Below are 22,128 nucleotides of genomic sequence, written 5' to 3'. Positions count from 1 at the left end.
TGCAAAATGTGTGTGAACAAAAAAAAAACAACACCACAAAGTTTGACAAAGGCTGGTGGTAGAATTTGTACATGGAAAGAGTTAAAATACCGGGATTTGAAATACCCTGGGGTGTCTAGTTTTCATACATATGGTTTGATGGGGGGTAAATTGAAGTGGCCGGTTTCAAAGATGTCTCATATAGAACATGGGGGCAATATAACCATATTGGAAAAAAATGGTTTGAAAATAGTGATATGCTACTTATTATTGTTATTGCCCTATAACATGCAAAAAAGCAAAAACAAATTCTACATTTTATTTCTAAACTCAGGACAAATAGAATATATCTAGCAGGTTTTTATTGGCTTTTATAGATGAGTAAAAGATTACAGGTACATTAAATGAGAAAAAAGAAAATGACAGCTAAACACAAGCACCACAGAAATGTTACAACAACCATTTTCAACAAGGACACAAAAAAAATAAAACCAGCCATTGTCAGGAGGGGTTAAGAAGACTGAGCCTAGGAGGAGAATCGAGGAGTCATGATGACTGTTGGTGTTCCCCTCAGATGCATGTTCCTTTGTATCCTGCCCTTAACTGTAAGTTGTGGATTTCAACATACAGAGCCAAGCACTCCAGTGTTCCTGTTATTGTTTGACTTCCTTTCGTTAAAGTATGTTGCATTTTATTCATATCCATAAATATTATTAATATTCGTAAGTCAGGCCTTGATCATAACAACTACTAACAATTCAGATGAAGTAATGCATGTGACACGTATATGAATAATTATTAGGATAGTTGCAAAATAAAAAAAGGTTTATTTTTTTAATTCTTTCATGTCATGAAAACTCGAGGATAATGTTTTTTCTGATGGCTCTTCTCCTTTTGCATCTTTAAGATGTATGGAAATAGATACAAATGGTGTTCCCTACAATGGGAGTAATTGCTTTTGCACAGTGTGTGTATGTATGTACAGTATATATGCAATTTTTGATAAGGTGCATGGTGTTATCTGTGGGCCTTACTGACACATTTGATGATTAAATATTTCTTCAATAAACTGAATATTAGAAAGTTTTAATGACTAAAGTGAGATAAGAAAAAAACAACAACATTAAAGCCACACCTATAATTCATGACCCTAAATTAACCTGTTTGGTTACTTTATAGCAAAAAAATCATTCTTCTTTTTCCTATTGCAGTATTTCTAAGACCTTTCATTCAGTGGTCCTGGTTTTCCACTCCTCAAAAGCCAACAACAGCTATACGAAAACTATAATTAACCTCACCAGTCTAAAATTCTTCATTATGCTATTCATAGAAACTGAGTCATCTGTAGTTTTACCATTTGCTTCAATAACCCATTGTGATAAGGACACAAACTAAACTGTGTCATTGATTGTTTTGAAATTATAATGATAAATGTGGAATTAGTCTGAAAGATGTCTGACTCATGAAAACTCTCATATTATGATGTAGATAACAGATACACAGGGAACAATTTTGGGGACAATTAGTGTATAACATTTATCTCCTGATTTTAGTAGCTGTCAGATGGGGCACATGTTCTAGTCTGCACAGTAGTTTTATCTGATTAACGGTGGTCAATATGTAGTTTATTCTTGCCTTTTGAGTTTCTTCTTACTGTGTTGCGCTATGCCATACATTATTTTTTAGCCCTATACATTACTTCTGATACAGCAACTATGGATTTGTGAAGAAAAATGTCACTCAAGATTGTATGCAGATTTCCCCCGCTTTTCGAATGTACGCAGAGTCGGCCTTAGGTGTTCCGGCACCCTGTGCGAACTACTCCTCTGGCGCCCCCCCTCACTACCCCCCCTCTGCCCCTTCAAACTACCCCCCCTGCCCCTTCAAACTACCCCCCATGCCCCTTCAAACTACTCCCCTATGCCCCTTCAAACTACTCCCCTATGCCCCTTCAAACTACCCCCCCTCTGCCCCTTCAAACTACTCCCCTCTCTGCCCCTTCAAACTACCCCCCCTCTGCCCCTTCAAACTACCCCCCCCTCTGCCCCTTCAAACTACCCCCCCCTCTGCCCCTTCAAACTACCCCCCTCTGCCTCTTCCTTCAAACTACCCCCCTCTGCCTCTTCCTTCAAACTATCCCCCCGCTCCCCCTACTTCTCCTTATCCTAACTTACCTTGAGGAGTCCTGGCGGCATTTCCTAGTTGAGCGCCGGCACCGCAACGGAGTCACGGAGAGTAAGGGGCGTCGAGCGGTTGCTGAGAACTTCACGAGCAACCGCTCGGCGCCCCTGCCCGGGACATAAATGAAAACATTGTCGTTTTTTTTTGTTGTTTGTTTTTTTTACTTTATTTAGCATCCTCCATGTTAAATAAAGTAAAAAAAAACTTTATTTAACATGGAGGTTGTTAAATAAAGGCGGCGGCGGCGGCAGCAGCAGCTACGGAGGACGCCGTGGCGGCTGCGGAGGAGGACCCCGCGGCGGCAGCGGCGGCGGGGGAGGACCCGGCGGCGGCGGCGTCCCCTGGAGTGTGGCGCCCTGTGCGGTCGCACAGGTCGCACACCCCAAAGGCCGGCCCTGAATGTACGCTCTACGCCACTTTGCTTTTGCAAAAGACCTGCATTAGTACCTATCTTAGGTGGATTTTTGATTTACAAAAAAGTCTAAAAGTAAAAATAGTGTTCAGCATTTGCTTTGCAGTAATAGTGGTGCCGAGAAGCTCCTTTCCCGCAAACAGTATCTCGGCATCTGGCTACCATTGCTGTCTGTGCTTTACTGAATATCGATTTCTTTTTTTTCTGGTGCATCTGTTATCAAGATGTGTCCTAAAGTATTAAAAAAACCTAAGAGAGCTCATAAGGGTGTTTTCCGCTTAGCGCAAAACTGGACATATTAAAGCATTTCAATTGTGGGGAGCAAAACAAAGACCATGTTCTTGCTTTGAACCACATGTGTCCACCAAATCTTAAAAGCGGCTGAAGTTGCTATCGCTTCTGCTAGTAGCAAAGTGGTCTCTTTTAATCTGCATCCAGTAATGGAGAAATGAGACAGTCTTTTCAATAAGCTAAAAAAGAAAGCACTAGAAGATGATGATGAAAGTAGAATTTAAATGTAGTCATTGGTGGTTTGATCAGTTTTTGATGTGAGGGCAGCTGACATTGATGCTGCCAAAAGGTTCCCAGAAGAACTAAAGAAAATAATTTCTGAAGCTGATTATTTGTATAAGCAGGTGTTTAATTGTGATGAAATTGCAATTTATTGGAAGAAAATGCCAAGCAAGACATATACTGTGATTATAAGATGACCCCCCAAAATCTGAATATTAATTTATAGGGCATTTCAGGAGGCAGAGTGGCGTATAGAGGGTTAAAAGGCATTTCTGGAGGCAGAGTGGCATTAAGGGGGTTAAAAGGTATTTCACAGAGCACTCTGCCTCCAGAAATGCCTTAAGCCCCCATTTAACACTCCCTCCCCCTCCCTCCTCCAATCTTACCGGAGCTTCTGAGTCCCCGGTGCGTAGTCCGGGCAGCGTGCAGAGTCTACGCGATTCGCGTAGACAACTTCCGCTGCAGCCAGGAGGAGGTACGGTTAGCAGCGGGGGTTGTCTGCGTCCATTGCGCAGACCTTCCCCGGCTGTCAGAGATCATCACGTAGACAACTTCCGCTGTAGCCAGGAGGAGGTACGGTTAGCAGCGGGGGTTGTCTGCGTCCATCGCGCAGACCTTCCCCGGCTGTCAGAGATCATCACGTAGACAACTTCCGCTGCAGCCAGGAGGAGGTGCGGCTAGCAGCGGGGGTTGTCTGCGTCCATCGCGCAGACCTTCCCCGGCTGTCAGAGATCACGGGGAACTCTGATCTCTGACAGCCGGGGAAGTTCTGCGCGATGGACACAGACAACCCCCGCTGCTAACCGTACCTCTTCCCGGCTGCAGTGTGTAGAGCTCTATGTGAATCGCGTAGAGCTCTACACGCTGCCAGGTGCTTAGTCTGGGCAGCGTGTAGAGCTCTACGCGAATCGCGTAGAGCTCTACACGCTGCCCGGACTAAGCACCGGGGACTCAGAAGTACCGGTAAGTTGGGGTGGAGACAGGAGGATCCAGGTCCCCTGCATCGCTGTGGGGGATCTGGTTCTTAGTTTCATAGTCAGACCTAGTTGAGGTCTGATTATAAGACGACCCCTGGAAAAAACCTTGTCTTATAATCGAGCAAATACTTCAATTGAAGAAAAGCAGGCTAAGGGACACAAGGCATCAACTAGCCTCTACTAGTGTACCATTCAGAAAATCCAAGGGTACTCAAAGGTGTTCGCATCCAAGCAGTTGGAATAACAAAGTGTTTTTTTTCTAAGTACACAAGTAGATACGTTAGCCCTTTTGTAGAAGAATATTGACAATAGATGTCTTATGATTATCTATAACTGTGCTGCTTATCTTGCATTACAAAGTATGGGGGTAACATTTGTGGGCTAATAACCACAATTATTAAGGCTTACTATATGCAAAATGTGATGCATTTTATTCTAAGTGCCATTGACACCGAGGGTAACTCATAAGCATCTTTGCAAGAGATCTGGAAAGACAACAATATACAACCTCCAACTGCGAACCTTGAAGAAGCTCTTGATAGGCTAACAGTCTGGATGGGGAATGGTGTTTGGAGGAAACTGTGTCCCAAAGCAGTAACCAATTTTAAAGCCTTTGAACCAACAGAAATAAATAAGGCAATTTAGGCTCTGCTAAGAAGGCTGGGTTTGTGGAAGTTGACAAAGATGATGTAAAGGAGGTTTTGGCATCCCATGACCAAGAACCGACAGATGAAGAGATGATGCAATTGAATAAGGAAAGTACACAAATTTAAACCCAACGCAATAGTGAACAGCCCGGTCGTCCAGAAACTGATTTTGCGTAAGATTGTCGCTTCGATTGACAGCAGGGCAATGATTGTGGAAAAGAATGACTTTAATTTTGAAAAGGCACGTAGGTTTAAAGCAGGTTTGCAGAATATTTTGAGTGCCTACAAAAAACTGTATGACAGAAAAATGTGTGAGGCTAAGCAAAAAAAAAATGCGTATTTTAATACTTCCACATAAGCCACAGCAGCCGACAAACCTCTTCCTTCAACATCAAGGCAGGCAGTCATAGAAGAAGGCCTGTCCTGCTGCATTCAGATGACGATGACCGTCTTCCTCTCTTTTCTACACCCCAGTCTCCTGTAAGTCTCTCAACACTCATCATGATTTTACTTTATGTAAGTGTTTTTTTTAGCTTTTATGTGTTGTTCGGTAGGTTACTTTTTGAGTCTGGGAATGGTTAATTTTTTTTCCCGCTTTTTTCCACTTCGTTTAATGCTTCAGTTTACAAAAGGTTTCATAGGAGTACTCTACTTTCGGATAGCGGGGTAAATCTGTAACTCTCTTCTTGTGATGCCCAAAGTGCATAAACAAGGAAATCATGAAATGGACCAGCTATGACTTAATCAACATTTATTTCACCTGAAAGCACTAAGCAAAACAATGGAAATCTGCCAGTGATATTACCAGGAATTTTAAGCAGAAACATCAATGGTGTGCAGTTTCCAAGGCACTTTCATGTATACAATTGCCATAAATAAGCTTTACAGAGCTTGACGTGCATAATGATGAACAGAGTCATGTATATGAGCACTGAGGCTGAAAGAGACACCACAATTAAACTGTGGTAACATGCGCTGTAGCTGCTCTCTTCCCTTTCAGCTTACATAACAGATAATGTATTGAATGGCTTTTCCTGGCTCCTAATGAGATAGTGACAGGACTAACAACATGATAGCTGTAGCTTAATCCTTTATTATATCAAAGAGTGTTTTTCTACTAACCCTGTTGTTGGTTAAACAGTAAATTAATTATAAATATACATGAAACCATTTTTCCCCACTCTCATCTCTGTTGTATTTTGATTTGCTTTTTCAGCTCCTAGCACTAATAAAACAGCTTGGCTAAAACAAAGTAATGACTTAGCAACTGCAAATCTTACTCTTTCTCTTGGGACTCTGCTGTTTTTCATACTGTTGATCAACTTGTTCTCATTGACATAGTCCAGGGGCGTCCAACATGCGGCCCGCGGGCCAAATGCGGCCCGCGAGACCTCGAGGTGCGGCCCACGTAAGATCGGCAGCCAGGGCAACCGATCTTACGCGAGCCGCACCTCAAGCCCTGCTACTTACTTGTGGGAGGGACTTCTGGACTGCACACAGAGGAAGCGGAGTTCACGTGACATCCTACTTCCTCTGTGCTTTAGCAGAGAAGGCAGAGGGAGGCCGCGCCCCCTGCTGAAGTCTGTAAGCGGCATCGAGGAGCTGCAGAGCAGGTAAGGGGGTGGGGAGGTTGTTTGAATGAGTGTGTGTGATTGAGGGAATGAATCTGTGAATGAATGATTAAATGAATAAATGAGTGTGTGTGTGTGTGTGTGTGTGATAGCATGGATGTGTAAGTGCTGGAACCTAGGCATGATGGGACTGTGATTGCTGTTAGCAATCACACTCCTATCATGCTAAGTCAGCCAGTACATGCTGAAACCTGGCCAGCTGCCCCCCTTGTGTATTGATGCTGCCAGCAGTATGGGGTCTGCACTTACAGCCACCCTGTACCAGCATGTACTGGCTGACTTGGCATGATAGGAGTGTGATTGCTAACAGCAATCACAGTCCCATAATGCCTAGGTTCCAGTATTTACTGGATGGATGTGTAAGCGCTGGAACCTAGGCATGATGGGACTGTGACTACTGTTAGCAATCACACTCCTATCATGCCAAGTCAGCCAGTACATGCTGAAACCTAGCTAGCTGCCCCCCTTGTGTAGTGATGCTGCCAGCAGTATGGGGTCTGCACATCACTTACAGCCACCCTGTACCAGCATGTATTGGCTGACTTGGCATGATAGGACTGTGATTGCTAACAGCAATCACAGCGAGCACAGTCCCATCATGCCTAGGTACCAGCATTTACTGGTTGCCTGCATTTACTGGTTGCCAAGTCATATTGCTAATTTTGTCCAATTGTGTGTTACCTACTTTTATTAAAAATGTGAGTTTTTATTATTATTTTTAAAGGCGGGGGTCATTTTCGGTTTTGGCTAAGTGAATCCTGAATGTTTTGGTCCAGAATTTTAATTTTAGTTCATGCCTAGAATAAATCTAGGGAATCCTGAATTTGTAGTCGCAAAACTTTCTAGGCCCAGAAATCAGTGAGAGGAAGAGTAAAGATTTTGTGTCATTTTACTTTATTTTAATCTGCATATTTTATTAAAGGCCATATTTTTTGTCACAGTGAAAAATGAGTGCGGCCCGCGCACGTATACAATTCTGATGAAGTGGCCCACTGCAGAAAAAACTTGGACACCCCTGACATAGTCAAATCTATATTTATACACGCTAAAGCTTTTTCTTGGCTAGTATAATACCGATCCAATCATTTCTTCACTTCTTGGCATCACACAAGATTCAGTTCTTGTTCCTCTGCTCTTTTTCCTCTAAACATATTTTTGCAATCTAATTATATTGTTCAGCTTCCACAACCTTCTATATACCAGTGACACTGAATGTTACCCTGAACCTGTTACATGGTGCTGTTCATGAAGGTTTCTACTTTGAAAAACGTGAATTTCTGCTCAGTTTTTTTATTTTATATTTTCCTATTCGCTTTTGGATGCACCCTCCTAACTTTCCATATCTGTTTCTAATATTACTGCGGAGCTGTGTGGTGCCATCATGTACATGCCAGTGTGTGAGTACACAAAATTGTTTATTCTTTTCATCTAATGCTAAAATTTATGCTACCAGGGTAACTGCAAAACACTGCATACCATAGTGTATTTAGTAACAAACTAGTCTGGTAGTACCCATTAACCCTTTTGTGAAAATTGACGTGCCAAGCACTTCATGGAAATGCATACAGTTAGTAACAACTGATATATCAAAAGCATCACATTGAAACGAAACATGGATCTCATACAATGTCGGGGCCCTTCTGCCAGCTGGAAACAGATCATCCGAGTAAAAAAGTTCCATGAGGGTCTGTCTAGACCTTCCTGAGGCCTCTGCAGGCTAATCATAGGTACTGCAATCAGCAATGCAGAGCAATGGAGTCCAGTAAATATAAAATAACAATATTTAAAAATAAAAGAATATAAGCGACTCTAGCGATGACGCCATGACATCATAAGAGGAACCATCCATTTCCAAATAAAAATGTCATAACATATTGTATCTTAGTAACAAGCTATTCTGATGGTGCCCATTAACCCCTTTGCAACAATTGTCATGTCAGACACATCATGGAAATCCATACAGTTAGTGACAATTGGCGTGCCTGGGTCAATATCGAGGCATTCAGCACCACCAAAAATATATGCAGGGGTGCAGAGTGATCGCTCTATGGAGCGATCATATTCCCCATATTAAAAAGCATCATGCCTTTTAAATATGGTGCACCTGCTGCTGAAAAAGAGCTTAGGAAGCGATCAGCCATCAATTCCTTTGCTTAACTGATATTGAGGAATTTCAGGAACATCCCCCCCCAAAAAAAGATGATGTGTAATCGCTCTCTGGAACGATTACAACCTCATTGTTGAAAGGCCTCTTACAAGATGGAGGTGCCCTTCTCCTGACTGGGAGCAATCAGATTAAGAAGGTTCCATAAATGCAGGGCTATGGTCCCTGTAAAAATCCAAAAATATAAAATTAAATATTTAAAAATTGTTAAAGAATAAATAAAAATGTAATAACATGTTAGCATTGGCTCATAAACGGAGCCATCCTGTTGTAAAAAAAATATTTTTTAAAAAATAACAATAGGTGCCCAAACACCTGGTGCCGCTTTCGCTACAATATACATTAAAACAAAACCTTTGCCCCTTAAGTGCAAAAATAATAAAAAATAGTGTAGGGGACATTTTACACACAATTTTACATCCTACTTGTACTGCCCTATAACTTGCAAAAAACATGAAAACATTGGGTATTTCTAAACTCAGGACAAATATGAGAATTTATTTAGCAAGTTTTTTCATTAGCTTTCGTAGAGATTTTTCAAATAAAAGTAATTTTTTCATCATAGTTGTTTTCTTTTTCTTTTTATAATACCTATTTTGATCATATCACATAATGCATCTAAAGAAAGCCCTTCTTGGCCTTAAAAGCAACAATATAAAATGTGTGTGGGTACAGTAAATAAGAAAGAAGAAAATTACAGCTAAACAAAAACACCGCAAAAATGTTACACAGCCATTGTCACGAAGGGTACACAATTTGAAAAACAGTCCAGTCACAAATATTATAAATGGTAAAGGGCGAGGAAGAGAGAGACAGAGGGGGTTCTCCCCTGTGTTTGCGGCAGTAGGTACATAACACCTTCAGAAAATATTGTAATTCACTAAATGTCAAAAAAACAATACAGTTCATAGGAGTAAGATAAATAACAGAGCTAACATGAATCTGGTTATTATCAGTCGTTATTTATTCTTTTTACATGGGTGTTTTCTGGACAAATTTTCAACAGAAAAAGAAGCTGAAATGGACACTTAAGCTATCGTATTATTAGTAGTAGTGGTATACTTGAATGTGGAGATACTTCCTAACAGTCAGCTGCAGCTCTGGTTCCGCCAAAGTCACGCATTCAAAAGGCTACAAGGTTTTGCATAAAGTCATATAATACATTTAAAACAGACAGGTAGTCATGTGATTATTTTTCATAGTAACAAAAGCTTGTTTTGTTATTTGTTTTGTGTTGTGCTTGGAGTTCCACATATAGCCACTAGGTGTATAGAGTAACAAGCACTTTAAGCACATACCGTGACTGAATCCATTCTGTGCTCCTTATTTGTTGTGAAATGTGTTGGAACATTGTTTGAGTGTATCGTCTTCAATGCGTGTTAGGTATGTCTTCTAGACAAAAAGCTGGCTTCAATAATATGCAAAGAAACACTAGGACATTTTCTTTAGAATAATTAAGTACAATATATTATTCTGCTTAATTCCTTACTCATTTACATTTAAATGAGACCTAAAAAGTATTTGTAAAGCCCTGCCCCCAGATTGGTCTTTAATCTTGCATCCTAAAAGAAAAATGTCTGTCTTTGGGCTTTTTAATTATTAATAATATTGTGAGTAATAAATATATGATAATACGTGTTATCGGTAGCTCAATAGATCACTCCTGACATAGTGACATGTCAAATATGTTTTGCTGAAAGATAATAAAATAGATTAGTTTGGGCAAATCTAAACATAGCATATCTGCATTATTCACTAATAGTTTTGAAATTAAATAATAATTAGAAAGCCCCAGAAAATCTTTTTATTAGCACAATAATTAATTGCATCCAGTGCCTCAGAGTATTGTCCCTGGAGCATTATCTATTAGATAACATCTGGCAAAGGATGTTTGTATATCCTTTTACACAGCAAATGTTGGTTTCCCTATTTCATCAGGAGAGATGGGTTGTGAGTGGAATGATAATGTAAGCAGTTGGATTCTGTCACGCTTCAAAGAATTTTTTAATAATGACTGTGACACAGTAATCAATTTATTTGAATTTTATATCTGACTCTAGCATTCTATTTCACTATTGTTTGTCAGCGATTTCCACCATAGCTTGAAGCAAAGAGTAAAAAATGCATAAAGAAAACCTAAATGCTGCATTAATTACTAAAAAGCATCTCATCTAAAGTTCATATGTTAAAAGATACAAGTACAATTATTGAAATAAATAATTGGTCAGAAACAAAGATATTCTACCACAAAAGGATATGTATCGTTGTGCATCCCGATGTAAATGCTGTTAATTCATTTTTAAATAACGGTATACATAAACTGAAATACCACTAATGTGGTTTAAGCCGTAATATTTTTAAAGTGTTATATACAGTATGTGGGCTGCATGAGTATACGCCTCAAGGAAAGAATGAGTGAGCACTTCTTAGATATTCTTAATACCAAAAAAAACGACCACACTAATATGTTTTTTGACAAAGAAATTATGCCACAGTTTCCCCATGGGCGTGGAAGGTGGTTTTTTAGGGCTCGGGGGGGGGGGGGGCTGGGTGTGATATGAAAGCCTTATTAAATCAAAGAGAAGTGTTCAATTTTTAAACTGAGTAACATCACAAATCATGTGGCACATACAGAATACTTACTCTTATGTTTGCTCTATGACAGAAATACTAATTATTGGATAGACATGGTGCCAAAATAACGATCGATAAGCCTTTTAAACGTAAACTTGTGTTAGCTAACACAATGTGCAATTTGAACATAAGTCATAAAGGGCCTCTGTACACCTATTTCCTTTAAAAATCAACTGTTTCAAGCTACAATAGTAATTTTCTCTCATTTTGCTTCTTGCTTCCTTACTATTTTTCTCCTGCCATTTGACTCTTTTTCCTCACTTTCTCTCCAGTCATTTCTTTTTCTATATTCACTCTTTTACCTCTATCTCCACCACTAAAACCATGTACGTGGCCACACACCATCCACAGGTCCAGGAAATGACTTGGCAAAAGGTGGCAACCAATAATGTCTGTCTGTATAGAGTCTGTATCGAGTCAAGCGACCAAATCTTAGGGTTGAACAGTCCCACCTACCACACAGGTACCCCAGAGATGGATTTAAAAATGCAATGTGCTCCCACTGATTCAGCTCAATGTAGCCATGAAAAATTTTACTCACCAAACTTGGGGTACTGTGACGTAGTGGCTTGCTAAGCAATATATGGCCATATAGTGTGATGGAATCCCCAATATTTATGCCTTAGATAGGTGTTTTTAAAATAGTTTTTGCTGGGTATGTGCTGAAAACTAGCTTTTTCTGTACAGAGCCACCCTGAGCTTGGCACGCCTAAATAAACAGAAATATGTATATCTGCCAAACATAAGCAGCGTCATTTAGTAGTCATGATAAAGATGAATGCAACAAATACAAAGAAAACGGAATCTCTACCTTGGTAAAAAAAAAGCATAATACAATTATTTCTTGTGTTTAAACTGGTCTGAACTACTATCCCTGCTTGGTGTCACTCTTCTAAAATGGTGGCGTGTGTATTGAACATGTACACAGACAGACACGTTGATATATGATATCAGTGCAATCATCTCATAGGAGTTATAACATTCTGCTAATGATTGATGCATTAATCCTTTCTTCATGATATCTTAAATATTGATTTATTAAATCTTTAAAATATTACATTTTGCTATCATATTTTGATAATAGCAGAATGTATTATGTCACTTAGAGATGAATTTGTAATTTTGTTTTCAAAAATATTTTAAGAGAGATATATACTTTTGTTAAGTAAATAGAGTTCCAAGTGACTCAAAAGCTCCTTGTCTCTGCCTTATGCCAGCTCAGATCTGTAAAAATAACAACTATTAGCAATGTTCTTTGACATTTTGAGAGTCTCAATATGTCAGAAAGGTTGCTGTACCTTGAACTTAAAAGGCATCAGGAAATGCTTATAAAGTGTTTTTAAGGGCATATTTCAAGGCATTCAGAAGGCATATTTCAAGGCGTTCAGGGCCTACAAAAATGGCAGGTCTTTAGGTAATTGTACATGTACAATCAAACCTGAGTGTGAGTATCGTCCTTGCAGGTGGCACTACCCAAAGGCATTAAGGGGTCAAATAGCACAGTCTTCGAAGGGAAGCCCCCACGTTTGGGATAACCAAGTGCAGAGGGCACTACAAACTTTAACAGGAAACAAGCTAACAATTCCCTCAATATTGTAAGCTTGCGAGCAGGGCTCTCTCCACCTAATGTATCGGTTTGTCTCAGTCTGTCAGTTCTAATCTTGTCATACCCCTTGAATATATGTATTGTATTAAGCGCTGCATAAATTGTTAGCGCTACATAAATAAAAGATAATAGTAATTATAAAAAATCAACTTCAGAACAAACCTATAATGTATTTGTAATGGATGGAGTAATGTGTTTTATAGGATACTTAGGGCTTATGGGGTTTGTAAGTGAGGTATATACACTGCTGAGTGCTATTTGCAGGTTCTGATCAGACTTTAGGGTTAACGCGCCCCACCTACCATACAAGTGTGCCATGGTGTCCAGAGGGGCCTTTTAATTGCAGGACAGACTCTATTGACTCAGCAGTGCAATTCTATTGATTCAGTTCCATTGAAAGAATAGTTAGGACTAGCTAGGACTCTAACATTGGCCACACAGTTAAATCTAGTCTGAGCCTAGCAACAGCCTTGACCCTACCATATAAGCAACCTAGGCAACTGCTTTGGGGCCCAATCAGAATTTGGAGGCAAGGGTGATACGCATTCATAAGAATGTTGTATCATTACAGCCTCATTTGTGTGGAAGATGGGCCGCTTAAATCTTTTTCACATAGGTCACCCCAGATTATAACATAACATTATAACCCTGGTAAACTAAGAGCTTCTCATATGCAGGGAATATTTCTATTACACTGAAGTTGGCTTGTGTTGCTTACTAGAACCCCATACTGATCCTCTTAGTTCAGACGTGAATATATTAAAATCATAAATGCTGGAGAATCAGGGTTTGTCAACATCATCCACTATATAAACAATAATGCAAAACACAATGCCCAGAAGTAACTGAAGTAATTAGGAAGCTTGCCAGATAGCCTACAAATGTGTTTGTCTTCAGCGGAATAATTCTGTTGCAGAGCCATGAAAATGTGAACATGTATTCTTCTTAATAACGTTACTTCTTCTACAGGATAATACAAAACCATTAGTTTATGAAATGTGTGATTGCTTGGAATCTATAGGGTGACCGGATTCTTAAATCCAAAATCCTTAAAGGAGAACTTAACAGCTGTCAGCATAACTAAATTCAAGTATTGTAACTACCTATAACTTTTCATCAGGCCCAGTCCTGGATCAAATGGCACCCCTTCCAAGAACATTTTTTGGTGTTTTTTTCATTTTAGATAGCATTAAGCTTTTATATAAATACTGTGTGTTAACACTGTTTGTTATAAATACATGTTTTGCTTTGCTGTGTTGTTTTGTCAAAACATTACAGTTACTTTTAGGGTTGTAGAACACAGTGATACACTTATACACACCAAACATTCAAAGCTCTTGGAACTCTACTGGAGGGACATTAGAGGAGGTAAGAAGTGCAGTGAGGTTTGGGTCCCAATAGGATCTACCCCCTTACTACTTTTGAACCATCTAACCAGGAAGGATAAGCCACTGCCTGGTGCACCAGTTGAGCAACCATTGGAAGCTGACCGGGTACCTGGTGCTGAGACCAGTCCTGTATTTAATTTTCCTTTGTAAATATTGGACATATGTGATTCAGGTAACTTAAGTAAGAGAACAAAAGATCCGCTTGTCCTTGATATTTAATAAAATAAACCCATGTACCCAACTGTTTCTGTAGGCACAAATTTATTTTAAAAAATATCAAGGACAAGTGACTGTGGATATTTTGTTTCATTTATTGGCTTTATGCTATATGGTGGTAACTTGAAGTCAGCTCAGACTCCAAGCACCCTGCCGGATTTTACCCTGGGTTACAGCATTAACCTGTTTGGCATCCCCCGCTAATGCTGGAGCCAGATCTATTTGTCTATATGAATTACATAAGGGGCTGTTTTACTGTAGCTAAGGGTCGTGATAGTGGCATATCAATCATTTCATCTCTTGACAAAATCTCTCCTTTTCTCTCACCACCGTGTGTCAGGATCAGTTGAAGTAACTTACAAGTGAGATAAAACTTAGTGATCAAGAATACTTTCCTAATATTATACACATACAGTGAGTTTCTAATAGGTGTATGTGGTTTCCCTTTTACCAGTTTGGTGGACTGAACTGCAAAATGTGATATTTAGAAGTGACAGATCTTCTTTAAGTACATTTTAAAAGCCAAGTTTCTTGCAGTAATGTTAAATGCCCTAAAGGTTTTCTGACTCACAACTCTAAACTAAACTAAACACACTCCATGTTATAAAATTTTGGGCACTTCCCTGCAGAGCTGATCCACTGAGAGAGGGAGAGCAAACAGTGTTAGGCTATCTTAGGAGGGAATGTGTGTATGTGATTATTTACCCTTTATATATATATATATAGATATATATATATATCTATATATATATATATATATATCCTTCATATACACAACTGTATAACAGACTCTGCTGCAAATCATGGCACACAAACCACTGGCAATATCCCAGATTATTTTTCTCCACATACAAATAAAGAAAGGTTACTATTAATCTAGCAATAATGGTTGTAAAGGGTAGGCTGTTTAATCGTTATTTCAGCTAATTATTTTGCAATAGAGATTGGAGGTTTCCCTGGATGGCAACTGAATACAATGAGTATATTTTGAATTATCTTCCACACTAGAGGTATCATTATTTACAGATGAGATTATTAATAGAGAGCTTTTCTCCACACTACTTTCCTGTTTGAAACAAGTCAGATGTGTTTGCTGTGGTTTATATGAGCAATAATCATTTAGCATGAGAGTAGAAAACCAGCAAGGAAAATTGAATGCCGACAACTCACACTGTTAAACAGGTTTCTTAAAAGAAGTGCATACAATAATTATTGTCAATATAAATTAATACTCTTGTATAGTAATCCAAAGCAGCTATAAACCAATTGCTACATAGGGTTGGAGGTTGTACTCACCAGGTGTAAAGTTGTATTGTGCAGAAAACCCCAGAGATTCTAGTTCACCGTCAGCAAAAAATTTAATCCACAGGAATCTTCCACTTGATTTGATATAAGGTGGGGCTTTGTTGTCCACAATAACGCCCAATTATAGGAGAAAAGCCAAAAGGTCCATCTCTTACTTCAATGTGGTCAAATTTACACTCCCAAGAAGGCTCTATAGAATATTTTTCATTAAAATGAAGTTCAATACACTGTCTTGGAGAAGCTGTAAGAGGAAAAAACATAATTCTAAAACACTATGTAAAATGTATGTTTAAATATATGTGATATGACAAACCCAAACAAATCACAACGAAATATTGCATAATTCCACAAACACTGAGTATGGAGAAAAAGGATAGTTTGTTTGGTTTCATGTTGTTTTATAATTAAATGTAATTTTGAAGTTTGCAGAAAAGCAATTTCACAAAACAAATTATGTAAGTAAATTCATATACAAAACAGAAAGCAGCATTGTTTTATGGAATATTAATGATTTTCCCACAGGCATATACATTTACAATCTATACTTTGCACAATAGTGCTTTGTTTTCCATAACAGGTACTTAACTATATATTACAGGTCAAATGGCCTGTCTGTGTTGCATTAAAGATATTGTCCACAAACTACTCCCACACTTTCCAACACCTATTAGATATGTCTTCAAGCATTTTGGATGACAAGCTAATATTACTTCATTATGTATTTTGTCATATTGCTGTGCTCAACAAGAAAACATCATATGCTTCAACAGAAGAACAGGGAAACTGCTACATACCTCCTTAGAGACAGATTTTTCACTACTTAATAGTGACGCATAATATGACATTACATTTTATTTATAGTAGAGCATCAGCACATTCTCTAGAACTTTTATAAAAGAGGAGGGTAAAAATAAACATTGACATTATGATGAAATTATACAAAGTTGTCAACTGCAATAATACAAGTTAAGACATACAAGGTACAGAATGAGAAGATGGCCCTGCTATAGCAAGCTAATAGAAGGGCCTGATTGGGCAAGAATGATTAGATTGTAGCAAGGGTCATGTATAGTCAGTGGTTTGGAGAGCTCAACAGTGGGGAGAACAGATGGTTTCTTTTCAGGATTCACATTCTTGGTGTTGGAAGGATAGATTTTATGCTTCTTTAAACAGGAGGGCTTTTAGTAGGCATTAAAAACTAGAAAAGTAGGAGAGAGTCTTCACAAAATAAGGTAGGTAGAGAATGGGTAAAGAATCTTGGATACACGAGTGCTAACACCTGAGGCACATAAACAGAGAGCAAGAGAAGAAACAATCACAGAGGTGGGATTTGTCATGGACATCATAAGAGTGAAGGGTTTGTAGTCAAAGGGGGTGGTCAGCAGTGCCAAAGGTTGGAGAAGTCCAAGAGGATATGTAAAGAGAAGTGACCTTCTGATGAGGGCAGTATCAGTAAACTGTTGTGTATTTAAATTTGATTGGAAAAGGTCAAGCAGGGAGTTAAAGGAAAGAAAGTGGGTTAGATCATTGAAGGTTAAATGTTCCAGTAGTTTGGAGATTAGTGGAAGAAGTAACACAGGGCAGTAGCTAGACGAGGTGGGAACATGCCAGTGAAAAAAAGAGGAGACATGGATTATGAGAGTTTAAATAGATGGGTTGGGTTCTCTAAAAAGAGAAGGAAGGATATGTGAGAGAGTAGGGTCAATTGGGCAGGTGGTGAGGCAGGAGTACAAGAAGACATAAGAAACAAAGGTCACATAACTAAAGGTTGAAGGTTTAGGGAAGAACATGAGGAAGCATGTTACCCCTGCTGTTAGTAATTTTTAGGAAGGTCTTGGGCAGAGGGTGCTGGGAGATGGACAAGGGTCTTAAAAATAGAAAACACTGATGTCCTGAACAATGGGTTCTCAAATATCAACCAGAGATAGGGTTGCGATTAGTAATACGTGTGTTTCAGAGCATGCATTCATACTGGGGTTACAATAAACAAGTGTGAGGTAATTATTGTTGTTTGGTTTCTTATGAAAAGTGTCTGGACAGAAGCAGGTAGGAATTGGGTGACCAGGGTTGGGTCTGATGTTGCCTAAACATCAGAACCAAGACGGGAAAGACATTTGCAGTTACATTCCTGTTTCAAGCAAAACAAGCCATGGCCACAAAGCAGTACATATACTGTATGATGGGAACTAAACCCTCCACCACAGGTCCAAAAATCATACAGAAATTCACATGAATCAAAAGATTTTTTTTTTTATTACATAGAATCTCTTATTTGGATTTGGATAAACCAAGGAATTACTACTTCACAGGTGACCAGATCAGTTTATTACATAGAGGAAAAAGATACTTCACACTTATTTTCTGGCAATTACATTCAAGCTAGTTTCAATAACTGAATTTGTGTTTTAAATATGAGTTTATGATGGTATTTATTCTAGAAATAGAATTCATTAGGGAACACAAATTAAAGGTAACAGTGTTTATGTAGTACTACATACTGTATGTGGTAAGAATCTGGCCATCCATTCCATGATCCCCACAAATGAATCAAACCTTGCTTTTATATGTCAGTGAAATACAGCGATGTATATTTATATTTTGTGTTTTGGGATTGATCCTACATTATGGGCATACTTTATGCAAGTGCATGATGTCATTGGCTGATGTCTTGCATATGTCTGCTGCCCCATCTTGCTCAATCATCATCTTATTTATCTAACTTTCATATATTATTTTGATTTCCTATCTGCCTGATCCTACCAAATGCAACCATAGGTTTTGCATAGCTATAACTACATATGTCACTTGTACGAGAGGCCTTTTAATGTTCAATGGTTTACAGTCCCAAGGAAAATACAGAACTGGACATATCTGATAAATTGTAGTACAATTTATTCCTGACACCTCCTTTTCCCAATTCACAAACCCAATTACAGTTATCTCTTGACTCCTCCCCTTACTAGGCCATAAACCCCTCAATAAAGCACAAAGAATTGCCATCATTGATTAAAATTAACATCACCCTTCCACGTCATCTTTACCAATTGCAATTTACTCGATAGTCTAGATTACAAGAAAGCAGCAGGTATTGATGCCCTCTACAATAGCTAAATAGCCTCACTAAAAAAAATATCAGCTTAATATACCTGAAATGACCTGCCTTTGTACCTTTTAAGATCAACATATAATTGGGTATAACTTTTATTCATTATAATTTTTTTATTTTCTTGATTTCTGTGTTGAAACACGGCAGACTGAAATAATTTCTGTACAACATACATGTCATGAAAAAGCTCAATGTATACTTTATGGTAAACATTGTCGCAGAATTATGATATGACAATGTTCATCCATTGTATTATTCTAATGTGTGTATGTATCTGTGTGTGTATCTATATATATTATAATATATATATATATATATATATATGAACAGGCCTTTATAGATATTACATATGACTTTTCTGTATTTTTTACTTCAATGCTAAAACAGTTCACTTTAAAACTTTGCCAATGCCATCCTTATATTTAATATATAAGAAACATAGCATGGAAAGGAAATATAATAGATAATCATGATTTATGAATACAACAGAAAAAAAAATGTACCTTCTATAATATAGATGCATTCTCTGTCAGGAGGGTACTTGTTGGGATAATTGGGAGAGGTAAATATTCCTCCATCTAAATTCTTTGTCCAAGAGCCACACTGCACTGATTTCTGACCTTCTGAGTTGTTTTGTCTGTCTGGAAATGCAAAGTCACACAAAATAAATAATTGCAAAATTTGTAAATATATACATATTGTAACAGATTGCTTCAAATACATATTGTTGTGTTCTATCGAGGTATGTTTACAAAGGGTTTTATGATCATATGTCATAATATAAGGATTTTGCATATTTAAGTTAAGAAATGACCTTCATGTAAAGTGGTCTACTTACCTGCTCCCTTTTTTGTTCCCCAAGACACATGTAGAATAATTAGACTTGTTACAACTGAAATGAAAGAAGATACTTGTGTTTATTATGCTTGTCACTTTCAAGAATATTCCATAAACTGCTACTAATCATTCAGATGTATTAAGAAAACACTGAAATACAAAAATAGAGTTTTTGCATTCTAATTTCACATGGTTGCTCGGTTATGTATCATTGCAACAAGATATATCAAATATGTCTGGTATGTCAGACAATGTCTTATATGCCCATGAGTCAGTGAGATAAGGTAGTCATCTTCTTATGTGCTAGAACAGTAATGCAACTAGAACCTTCAGTGAGAATGAGCTATTATCATTTACAGCATTTCCAATGGCATACAATACCCACATAAAGACTGCATAATGAACAGATTTATGGATGATATATTACAGTATATGTCCATGAACACTTAAATATATGAATCCATATGTATATATAATAGTGTATATGTTTATTTGTATTTCTTCCGAAGTCATAAAACTTAGAAAATTGGAGAAAAAGGAGCTGTAAACAGCCATAATCTTAAAAGCCTCTCCGAATAGGTCCTTATTACATAAGAAAATACTTTCAGTTGAATATTTTTTTTTTTTTAGATTTAAACTGTTCTAGATTATAGAAACATAAAACAGTGGGAGAAAAAAAACAGTGATTATGGAGAACACACACAAACAGCTGCATCAAAAGACCAATATATTGACACCCAGGCGTAGCTGTCCTTGGTTCTTAATGAGTTATGGAAATGAACCTAGGTGAATACACACATACGTTTCAGGGCCTTTGAATTTTTAATGTAGTAAAACTGATCTGGCAATTTAAATGCAGTTCTGCCCAGAATGTCTAGCTTCATAAATAAAAGTGTGTACTAATACAGTCTATCATTATCCATCAACACCACACAATGCCAATATGCCCTCTAAAGCCCGACCTAGCATATCACAACTGTATGTCTAATAGCACACATTATTTTTATGGCACTTTTCCGTGTGTAGCCTTTACTAATCACTGCAGAAAAGAAAGGACACTGTTATACCTTGGATCACCACAGCACCAACACACTTCACATCTTAAGCATATGGAAGGAGTTCTGCTACATCTTCAGAATTTCAATTTTGCTAAGCATAATACAAGCTAAACCCCCCATTGAACTCATGTTATATCAACGTAATTCCTCATCAATAGTCTATGACATTCTAAATCCAGAATGTATGTTAAAGGCAAGTCTACTAGCAATGTGTTGATGCCTGGAAGGTATCACCTAAAGCATTAGGAGAAATCAGACAGGATAGAGGGAATGTGGTGTTGCTGGTACCCAAATGGTAGCTGGCTGCAGCTGTAGAGTATACTCACTGTGAAACAAACTGCTCCCATGGATCATGTCTGTTCCTTACACAAGGGGCTTCGATCTCCACTAATTCCATTTAGATACAGGAGGACTTCCAGTGCGGGGGAATAGGGTGGATTAGAAAAAAAAATTACAAGCCAACACAGCAGGAATTGCCACTTCCTCTTTAAAGGGCTCAAGTAATCACCATGATCGCATATACAAATAAATGTATGTATGCACTGCATGCGATCACATCGCTCTAGATCATCATGATCATCATCATCATCGCATCTCCAATCCCGATCCCCTGGGCGCTGCAACAGATCTCCGACACCATGAAAGAACCAGGAGGTCACTTTACCACGAGCATTGTCAAAAACTGGGAAATCAGCAAAGTAACCGCCGCATTCAGCCTAATCATTAGTTTCATATATGACCAGCACCGGATCGAAGCATCCACCCCATTTACATATGAGCGTTTCCTGGCTCCTTCGCTTGTTTCCATGCATTGGAAGGATTAATTGGTCCGTCATCTGCTCCCTCTGCCCGCTCCACCTTTGCAATCTTCTGAAGACGAGCTTTGCAAAAATAGGGATTTAGTAATATTTCTGCGATGAAATCCGTATTAAAAGAGCGAAATCCCTCACAAAGGAACAAATCCATGTTCCAAGCGCACTGCTCGTCGCATAGTCGTGGCAGACATCAAATAACTATGAATATTACATAGCCTTATTTACGAAGAAGCGTAACGCAGACCCGCTTTATTCCTTAAAGAAATCCCTTACGGGGCCCCCGAGCGGAGACAACCTGAGACGCTTTGGTTGGAGGAGCCGGCGTTATCTCTTCACCAAGTCCCTTAATATTCACGGTGCAATAAAACTTTAGCAGTTAATCCCGTGAGCAGATGTAATTCTTTCCTCCCCGATCAATCCAGGCGCAATACACACAGAGCCGCTCATTCTCTCTGGACTCGGGAACTCACACGTTGTCCTTGTGTGACATTTTTAAAAATGTGTATCATCAATAGAAATGCATTAAAAAACATTCCATGAAGAAAATGTAGGTTTGGTCCAACTGCAGCATGGATCGGTCTCTGTTTTCTTTTAATCCTTTTTTTTGCAGCTCTCGCTTGGATAGATGAGTTTTCCTTGTTGTTCAAAACGCTAAAACA

At 38.5% G+C, this 22,128-nt stretch overlaps 1 protein-coding gene across 1 annotated transcript in view; it reads right to left on the bottom strand.

The window, feature by feature from the left end:
- The window catches only part of NETO1 (neuropilin and tolloid like 1), a 46,910-nt gene extending 25,303 nt beyond the window's left edge, over window positions 1–21,607 (bottom strand). Inside the window, 5 exon segments of the mRNA XM_053467341.1 lie at window positions 15,645–15,747; window positions 15,749–15,894; window positions 19,263–19,400; window positions 19,598–19,651; window positions 20,981–21,607. Coding sequence (XP_053323316.1) covers window positions 15,645–15,747; window positions 15,749–15,894; window positions 19,263–19,400; window positions 19,598–19,651; window positions 20,981–21,008 — 469 coding nt within the window. The 5' untranslated portion in view covers window positions 21,009–21,607.
- Between the last annotated feature and the right edge of the window lie 521 nt (window positions 21,608–22,128).

This window comes from Spea bombifrons, chromosome 5 (genome assembly GCF_027358695.1).
Source record: "Spea bombifrons isolate aSpeBom1 chromosome 5, aSpeBom1.2.pri, whole genome shotgun sequence".
In the NCBI taxonomy this organism is placed as follows: Eukaryota; Metazoa; Chordata; class Amphibia; order Anura; family Pelobatidae; genus Spea; species Spea bombifrons.
This window is presented reverse-complemented; position numbering and strand designations above follow the sequence as displayed.